Below are 9,554 nucleotides of genomic sequence, written 5' to 3'. Positions count from 1 at the left end.
AACAATGAAAATGTTTTTGTCTTCCTATTTTTTTTTCTTTTTGGGATGTTTCTCCAACACTTTTATTCGAGCCAGAAAAAACTGCATGTGTTTTCCCTGGTGGCTGCAAGCTTTTGTCATTAAATCTGATGTATGCAAGTGCACGCACAGTCCACGTGATGCAGGCAGGGGTTCATTCCATATCAAATCTACTTTTTTTCTACCAAAATTTCGTGTGTTTTTTGCATTGCATTGGATAAGGGAAGAAAAAAGGAAGAAGCTTCAACTCGAGTCCTTTTATCGTCTTTTTTCTTTAATGCAAAAAAACCCCACATTTACAAAAAACGATAATAAAAAATAGGAATGTATTTCAGACACAGGATCTATCCCCCAATGTTCCACCAAATAAATAAATAAATGTAATTCTTTTGCACAGGTTAGATCCACAGAGTCAGCCTTAAAATGTGAGCTACACCACCAGTTGACAGTCTCACACCAGAAAAAAACAACAAAACACAAAAACAAAAATAACTGAGACTCCACCAAATAATGCACTTTGACCTCCACAGAAATAAGTCCAAAGGCATGCATTTAACATTTTCTTATTGAAAGAAAAACAGAAAACAAACGATATTATCAACATTCGTCGTCAACAACATGAGAACTCATCAGAATGGGGTGTATTTGTGGAGCTAAACACACAGGCCTCTAAAAAAAGATCCCCAGAGCTTCTGTTGTCTTTGGTTTCCCATGTATCCAGCATTGGACTCCAGATTTGTCCCTTCAGAAAAGATTCCCCAGCAGTCACCTGGATGTAGAGGTTATGATTGTGCGTAAAATTACGCACGGTTCAGATTTCTTTTGGACCCTTTGGTTGCTTTGCAGCCCTGAAAATGTATTTCTGCTGCGTAATTTTTTCCCTCAATGTCAGACTTGGATCATGCAGTCTGAGAACCATTTTGGGCCATAGCTTCTCCAGATGCTAGTGAGATGTTGACATGGACCAAGCGCCCTCCATCCTCCACACGGAAAAGGCGTAGCTCAGCCTCTCGTGCGCCACATAGCTACAACTTGACATTTTGGAGTCCAGCTCGTCGCTCTGCAGCACCTGGTAGAGGAAGTCGATGTATCTGGCGGCCAGTTTGAGGGTCTGTATTTTGCTAAGCTTGTCCGAGGGCAAAGTGGGGATAATTTTACGCAAAGCCGCGAACGCCTCGTTCAGACTCTGCGTCCTCTGGCGCTCCCGGACGTTGGCCATGACGCGCTGCGACTGGAGCTCCTCGAAAGACTGCGGGCTGCTGCTGTTGGACTTCTTCCCTCTTTTCCCAGGGGTCGGGCTATCTGAGTCCTCCCCGCTCTTCCTGCTCGGTCTCCTCTTCCTTCCACATCTCTTCGGCGCTCTGTCCGGCTCCCCCTCGCTGTTGCTCAGGCTGTCCACAGGAGAGACAGGGGAGCTGCCCGACTCTTCCCCCAAGTTTTCCTCAGACATCTCCACCTGGGTAGACTTCGGCCAGAATCAGTCCTCCCCTCCGAACTGAAATTATTCCCCTCTCATGAAGTCCAGGAGTTAGTCCACCTGTGGATCTGTCGGGCCTCGGAGAGAGGATCCATAGATGGGACCCCGGAATACACGACTTTTCTGTTACTTGAGAAACTTTAGTACTTCTTATAGGCTGCATGGCGTAAACTTTTTTGGGGAGTGACGTGATTGGTCGAGGAGGTGAATTACGCGAAGCAGAAGGGGGCGTGGCTGCAGAGGAGCCATCAGAGGAGCTGCTACACTCTAAAAAGTAAATCAGAGGACTTGTTAATTAAAGGCACTGCTGCAAGATCAAAATTTAACATAATTGCAAACATAGTTTTGATGAGCTGAGTTAATTATTGATTTATTGATAATTTGATTTAGTGTGTAATTTCAAGTAAAATTTCTCATTCTAATGGACTTTTCAACTCTTTACTAACTTTAAAACCTCAGTTTATGCTACCAGTTATGACATTTAAATACAATTTATTAACTCTACATAGTTAACTGATTAAACATAATTTCATTAGTAGCTGTCTTAATCCCAAAAGACTGATGCAAATGGGTGTGTTCATTTTTTTTCTTTTTGTAGAGTTGAAACTTTGTTTTTTAGAGTTAGAAAAGTTAACTACTTCACATGATGACACTATAATCCCAAAAATTAATTTGAATTTTTTTTTGCATTGTGCTTTTATCATAAAAAGATTAAGAAAGGGAAATTTTATTCTAATGATAGAAGAATACAATTCATATCAACACATAACACTGAGTCGATTGTGTTTTTCCTGCTGATCTGAGCACACTACTCTTCCTGTCCTTTTATCAGAACTGCTACTAATGATCATTTTCATTGTTCATTAATCTGTCAATCATTTACCCAATAAAAACATTGTGAAAAATGTCAGTCAAAGCCTAAAATGCCATCGTCAAATATTTTATTTTGTCCGCATTCCAAAGATATTACAATTTCTGTCATAGAGGATCAACAAAACTAGAAAATATGTATATTTATGAGGCTGGTATCAGATATTTTCTTTCACCTTTTAGTGAAAAATGACTAAAACCAATGAAAAATAGTTATAGATGGCCATAGATACTGACAGCTAACTGATTAATAGTTACCCTTCATCCAGCCTTTATGCAAATAAAAATATATATGTGTTCATAACACTTAGAAATTAAATGTTGTTCTAGCTTTGCCCAGCTCTGCAGACCTAACCTACATAAACTTTATATTTATGTTTTCAGAAATATCAGGAAAAAACAAGAAAAATCACAGCATCCTTGAAAGTCTTGGTGCGTCCACAACCCAAAGATTTTCACAGAGGATTAAAGAACCCAGAAAACATTCAAAATTACCAAGCTGGAAGCAGAGAGCCTAGAGAAAGACTCAAACCAAATAAGCATTAATCAGAACAGCTGTCCATGAACCCACATAAAACAGATCCTCTCACATCACTGCTGCTACAATCTCCAATAATTGTAGGGTTGACACCTCATTTTAAAGTTCAACCACCTTGGCACATCTCTGAAGATTTAACCCACATGGATTCTGGATTTATGTTTCCATCTTAAACCAAGTGAGATCAAAAGACTTTCCTATATGCAGCTTATGATCTTACATTTTTGACATGAAGCCAGTGCTGCCTAACTTTTATTTAAAGGAGTGCGACATGTTCTAATTCTATCCCCCACAAGAGGGCATGTTTTTTTGTCATATACTATAATATACCACAAAATGTATGTAAAACTGGCTTAAAATAAGTGTCTTTGTTCATCCATGAAACAATAAGGGAAGGGCTTTAAACCCTGTTGTTTCCAGGCTGAGAGGAGAAGAGTGCAGCTCTGTGTGTTGGGCTCTCTGGTATTTACTGGGCTGCTGATACAATATCCATCTTGTTTAGTGGAGGATTACTTTGTTTAGGTTGAGAAGACTGTGGTCCACAGGAGCAGCATCTGCTTCAGGAAACAGGGGGCAGTTGGGGTCGGAGGTCACAACACCAGTGAACATCCATTTACATCTTCGCGGAGGCCTGAGACTGAAGTATTGTTCCAAGGGAAACACAGGCTTGTTTAAGTGTGACATGTGCTGTTTCTTCTTGAGTCCAGCATTTACAATTTTAACCAAAGAGATGATCACTTTTATGATATTTTTCAGGCTCGAAAATGCACATGCTCACTCATTTATGCTGCAGATAAAATTGGAAATGGAATTATTTGGAGTTTTTAATGTCTGCATATCTGAAAATAGAGGACATAATGGAGAAAGAACAGCTCAAGCCTCTCCAAGGTGGGTGTACCTGTTAGGTAGAGGACCTGTCCATGGTGCTGATCTCAGCACACTCTGCTCTGCTGTACCTCACCGTAAACAGGCAGGCCTCCAAACACCTTGTCTGAATCTTTTTGCCCTCATCTGCATTATATTTATAGTAAAGGAGGCCACAGCAGAAGCCATAGTAGATTTTAATTTCTGGTTCAACCCTGAAAATCCTGAGCAGCTTTAAATTACTTTAGACTCAATGTATGAGCAAAATTTTAACTTTGCACAAGTGTTTTTGAGTTATCTGACCTTAAGAGAGATGGAAATTAACAGGAAAATTGGCTACAGTACTTTAAAAATGGTTAAAATCATTTTCCCCCCTTGATAAGCTGTACCTATGGTGTTGTTTTGGTGCTAGAAGACATTTCATACATGAAATAAGCAGTCAATGCCATGGCAGAGCAGTTTCCATCTTGAAAATAGAGTGTATAAAGGAAGTATAAAGTCTGAAAAACATAGATTCAGATTTGAGAAATTGTATAAGAAAAAAATCGACGGAACCAACCTCTGTTAACTTGCAGCGTGGCCCGTTCTATGCTTTTATGCTTCTTTAGAATTGGTTTCCGATTTGAAGATTTACGTCTGAATTACTCCAATATGACACCTTGCCATTGTAGGTAGACTACTTTTGTGGCAAATTCTTATTTTTTTGAATACGTGTGTCCTCAAGGGTAGGCGTGATGTAAATTTCGTCATCTGCCCAAGTCTACAAGAGTGCATGAACCCTTTAACGGATGTCCATTCACAGCCCAAAATGTACGTACTGCAAGCTCACCTACCACGAATGAGCCACTAAAACAAATGGTCATTAAAACAAATGCTTGTTATTTGTACAGGCTATGTAAGGAGATTCTTTATCATCCACACTTTATTATTTCACTATTAGAAGAGCTGCAGTTAAAGTAGTCACCGCTAGACTTTAGAGTTGCTTTAATTTGTACATACTTTCCACTGACAGCACCGCAAGACAACAGGAAGTTCTAAATTCTCCAGATGTCACGTACGATGTCTAACCACTGTCCTCCGGATACCTCTGCAATAATCACAATGACACAGAGCTACAGTCCAATCTACAACCAGCTGTCTTGTAAAAACTGCAATGTCACAGCCTGCCAGAAACATCCACGAGAGCCAAACAGTTTTTTCTCTGAGGGGCAATATGACTATTTGCGTGGCAGACTGATGCAAACTTATTGTAATATGAAGGGAACCATGTGTGTGCCTGCCTTCAGAGTTTTGCATCGGTCTGCGTTCAGGGATACGGAAACTGTGAATAGACCTTTACAGTATTTGAGCAAGTTGCAGGTGAGCTGGTGTGCTCAGCTGCAGCGAGCACTAAGTGGAGATAAAGGCAAGAACTTCATAGATTGGCAAATTTTGGAGGAAGCAACAGTAAGCAATTTTAATGCATGAAGGGTTTATTTTCACCGGAAAAGCTATAAATATTTAATTTTAATACACAGAGATGAGTTTTTAGGGATTTAATCAATCTCTGGAAATGTGACCTGATTCTTCAACTGCACTACTTTCATTTCAAATTTGCAGTTTGAATTAGTGTTGTGTTACTAGTTAACGCTTAATATTTAGTAGTAATATTGAATTTAAAAAATCATTGCTGTGCTTTTCCTGAAAAGGAGGAAAAGACTTGAAATGAAACACAACAAAAGTCTGTTGAAAATTACTTTATTTTTTCTTATTTTACCTTATCGTGGTATTATTTTCTTGATATTTATAATTACACTTTGTTGTACATATCAGCTGAGCTTTATGATTATATGTGTTTTAAATGTGCTGAAAAGCCGTATAGTTACTGCAGTCCGACTTGTGCTAAGGATGTTGTAATTATGAAGGTCACCAGGACACGATATCATTCCACATTTTAAAATCTAATAAGGCATAAACAAGCATGAGCCTCACTCTACATTTACATTATGTGCAGATTTCTCTGCAGAGTTCAGCTCTTTGCTGCTGAAGTAACTCTGAGAAAACACAGCTGCTTCTGAGGAATATGATGTCATCACAGGACAACTCCTCCAGTGTTGATCTTTAATAAAGACAAAAAAACCTTCATCAGTCAGTTACAGGACTGTCAGGGCACGACAATTACACGAAGAAGAGATAAGCAGCACCGACTTTTTTTTCTGTGATTGCTTCTACGCTGCCCGGAGCAGCAGAAAATAACACATGAAGTCTTTGTCCTTATCAATGAGCCCTGAGTGGGTGTTATGATAAAGTTAAATGTATATTCCTGACTCATGCAACCTGACACACCAGTCCAGAGTAACCCCAGAGCGTCATTAACCAACCCTTCCCTGAGGTCACATCAAGGCAGACACAGCTCAGGCTCTCACTCACTGAGTCAGAGCCAGATCCACAGAGACCTGTCTATTTTCTCTACTCGGGCCTTGGAAGGCAGAGTGTCTCTATCAGCCTTCTCATATCTATTGAAATAACAAACCACAGTCCTCCACATGTACGAGTCTCCCACAATTGACAGTGATATTCATGTTCACTCCATTAAAGTTTAACCGCAGCGAGCGCAGTGCCCAAGATGGATCAGCTGCACGGGATGAGAAAAGACAGAGGTGCGTTCTTCAAAGAGCACCTCCAGATAGCCTCTAATCAACTCGAGAGACTAACAAGGTCAAGCAGAACAGCCGGATGACAGCATTTTTCCTCAGCAAATGGTCTGAAAACGTCCCAGAAATCCAGCCGTTGGTATCAGTGTCTTCCTGATAGCAGAGGTCCAGTGGTGGTGAGAGAGGATTTGGGGTGTTGAATTGGGAGGAGATGATGAAAACAGCCCTTTATAAGCTGTCTGGACACATAGGAGCCAGGACTCCTGAAGTTTGCTGTAAAAGAAAGCCTTTGAAAGCCGAGTGCTTTGATGTTGCAGGTTCTAATCGTGGCTCAAGTCGGTATTTCTGCTGCAGAGCACAATTTAACTTTGTCTGAGGATATGCAGCCAAAGCCTGCCCATTCCTGGAGTCTTATCTCATAAAAAGTATTGATTTTTGTGGAATGAAAGGTGGATTTCTGCGCACGAAGAGGCGCACATGTGCAATAGATGTTCTGTTAGATCTATTCATGTGAGCCTAATGACTCTGTGGGATATCAGACAGCTCTACCGCACAATGACACCTTATTAGCCACTAAGAACCAGCAAACGTCCAGTATGTTTTCACAGCTTGGAAGCTCGGGGTGATGTGGGGTCTGTGGAAGAACTGGCATCCCAGCAGTATAATCTCTGGTTAAAACACACACACACACACACACACACACACACACACACACACACACACACACACACACACACACACACACACACACACACACACACACACACACACACACACACACACACACACACACACACACACACAGACACAAAACAAACATAGACCCTCCTCCATGAGTTTGCAGGAAGAGTTTCACTGGCCAAGCTTTACTCACAAAACAACAACACAATATCTCCTCTGTTGAGCAAAAACAAGAGCTCAGGGTTTCGGTGATTTCTGTTTTTGTCATTGAAGACCATAAGTTGGGTTCATTCAGGCATTTTGTGCTCTTGCCACAGCTTTCTACAGCCGATACCTCAGCACCACTGAACCATGCCTTCTACTGCCTATAAAGCATGCTGCCATGCTGCAGACCACACACACTTTCACCCAGACCGCTGCAGCAAGGAGACCAGTGCACTGACCCATGCAAGGAGTTACAGTAGCTTTATCATGCTATTGCCAGAATGTAGGCGCTTGACAGGTGCTACAGCGAGCTTAGAAATACTTGTCAGGTCACCGTTATTCAGAGAGCATATTTAAAGCAGTCGTTGAGCCAAACTGCTTTCCAGTAGAGAAATAAAACTGGTGATACCTAACAAGCTGAAATATTAAGGTTAAGACTCTACAGTGTAGTATATGTCAGTTTACCTGAGTATGTTAAATATTACGTTTCAAACTTCACAGTATCATTAATTGTCTTATACCTGTGTACATAGTCACTAGTTTATTCTATGTCTAACATCTACATTAAATTATTCAGTCTAATGCAATAACCTTTCAATAATACCAACAGTTATTTGTGAAAGTGTTTTAAAGTTTGTGAGCTTTTGGATCCCAATATGTCACCAAGCAGCAACCGCCTGAGCTGAAAAATAAAGTCAGCACAAATACCAAAAACTGCAGTTCCTCAAATGGCCACTTGAGGCTGGCTCCACAGGTGAGCAAACCTACATGTTAAAATATCCAACTTTACAGCTAAAGTAAACATGTTTACAGCCTGGTACACATGACAATTTTGGTCTCTACTGCTAATTTCCTCATTCATGATAACTGTACTTGGGGTCAATTTAGTATCACTCACCCTTTTAGATTTTATTTAGGCTTAAAGTTATGCATAACTAAGGGTCTGGTCGCTCTGAGTGACTGTTGGGTGCCGTCACAGGGCAGTTGATGGCAAAGGGATGTTTGATTCGCCCACTTCAGCTCCACTTATGCTCCATTTCTTGATTTTTATTATGTTTACCTCGGAGTTTGGAGAAGTGAGCCACTGCCAAGTTAGTGAAGATCGATGGTAACACACTGAGCTTCAAAACTACTGTTCAGGAAATCAAAATTAAGAGGTTTGCAAGATTTTTGTTCACATTATTGATGCTGTAAAACATAGATTAGTCAAAATTCTACATCAATAACTCATCAACTAAATTCTAGATTTATCCTGTCGTAGGTTGTGAGTGGCTGGAGCTAATCTCAGCTGTTATAGGGCAAAAGGGAGGCTACACGCTTAACAGGCGTATCATGGGGCTGATATAAAAAGACAGAAAGACAAAATAGAATTACCCACTAACAGAAAACAGACAGAAAACCCCAGAAGAACAGCAATCATTTCTAGCTGTGAGGCAGCTAACCACTACAACACTGTTCCACCGCTCCACTAGATGGGCTACCAGGGGCATTCAGCTTAATTTACATCATCTAATTAGTGTGGTAGTAGGAATTTAGTGCATCAGCATAATCTGGAGGTGAACAAACTATTGTGAATCACCACTGTCGGTGAACAAAGCTTCTGGAGGTGGTGCTATCCTCGCTGACACAGCACAGAAGTGATTCTAATACCTCCTTGGAAAAAAAAAAAGCTTATTGAAACACAGAGTAATCAGTTTGATACCTTGGTTAGTCTTTAATAAAAGTTGTAGAGCTGATAACCACATTTATAGTGCTTATACACTCAGAACTGAACATAAACTCTTCACGATCAGCCCACAAATGGTGACACATTCACCTCCTAGTGGGCATAAACGCATTCTAATGATGATGTGCTCAGTTGCCTATGTGCATAAGGATCGATCGGTGTAGATTTCAGGTTCGACACAAAGGAACACACACTTATCACCCCAAAATAAAGACCTGAAAGGGACCGTTATGTTACTGACAGCCTCAACAATACCTCTGATAGCAGCAGGTCTTTTTTGTTCAGCACTGGGTCTTTTATTACTCTCAAAATATGAATTATGAGCTCATTCAGACACTCAGTAGGGATGATTTTAAATGAGAGCAGTTGATCAGAAGAATAAATATTTGAAAGAAGTACACAATGCCTGTGAGCTTTAGTGCATTATACTGTATTTTAAAGTGTCACCTGGAACCTGAATTTTGTGTTTTCCTTTACATAAATAAAGACGATTCCACCATAAACTGATAAAGAAGCAGCACACGTTGGTGACTAAAAATTCAC

The 9,554-nt window shown here is 40.4% G+C and overlaps 1 protein-coding gene across 1 annotated transcript; it reads right to left on the bottom strand.

Annotated features, from left to right (window-relative positions):
* Positions 1–271: 271 nt before the first annotated feature.
* twist1b (twist family bHLH transcription factor 1b) lies at positions 272–1,746 on the bottom strand. The gene has a single exon (XM_022194519.2). It carries the CDS (start codon positions 1,466–1,468, stop codon positions 962–964), a length of 507 nt encoding a protein of 168 aa, XP_022050211.1. The 5' UTR covers positions 1,469–1,746; the 3' UTR covers positions 272–961.
* Between the last annotated feature and the right edge of the window lie 7,808 nt (positions 1,747–9,554).

Source organism: Acanthochromis polyacanthus, chromosome 12 (genome assembly GCF_021347895.1).
Source record: "Acanthochromis polyacanthus isolate Apoly-LR-REF ecotype Palm Island chromosome 12, KAUST_Apoly_ChrSc, whole genome shotgun sequence".
Lineage (NCBI taxonomy): Eukaryota > Metazoa > Chordata > Actinopteri > Pomacentridae > Acanthochromis > Acanthochromis polyacanthus.
The sequence above is the reverse complement of the archived record's forward strand: the minus strand, read 5'-3'. Positions and strand labels throughout refer to the sequence as shown.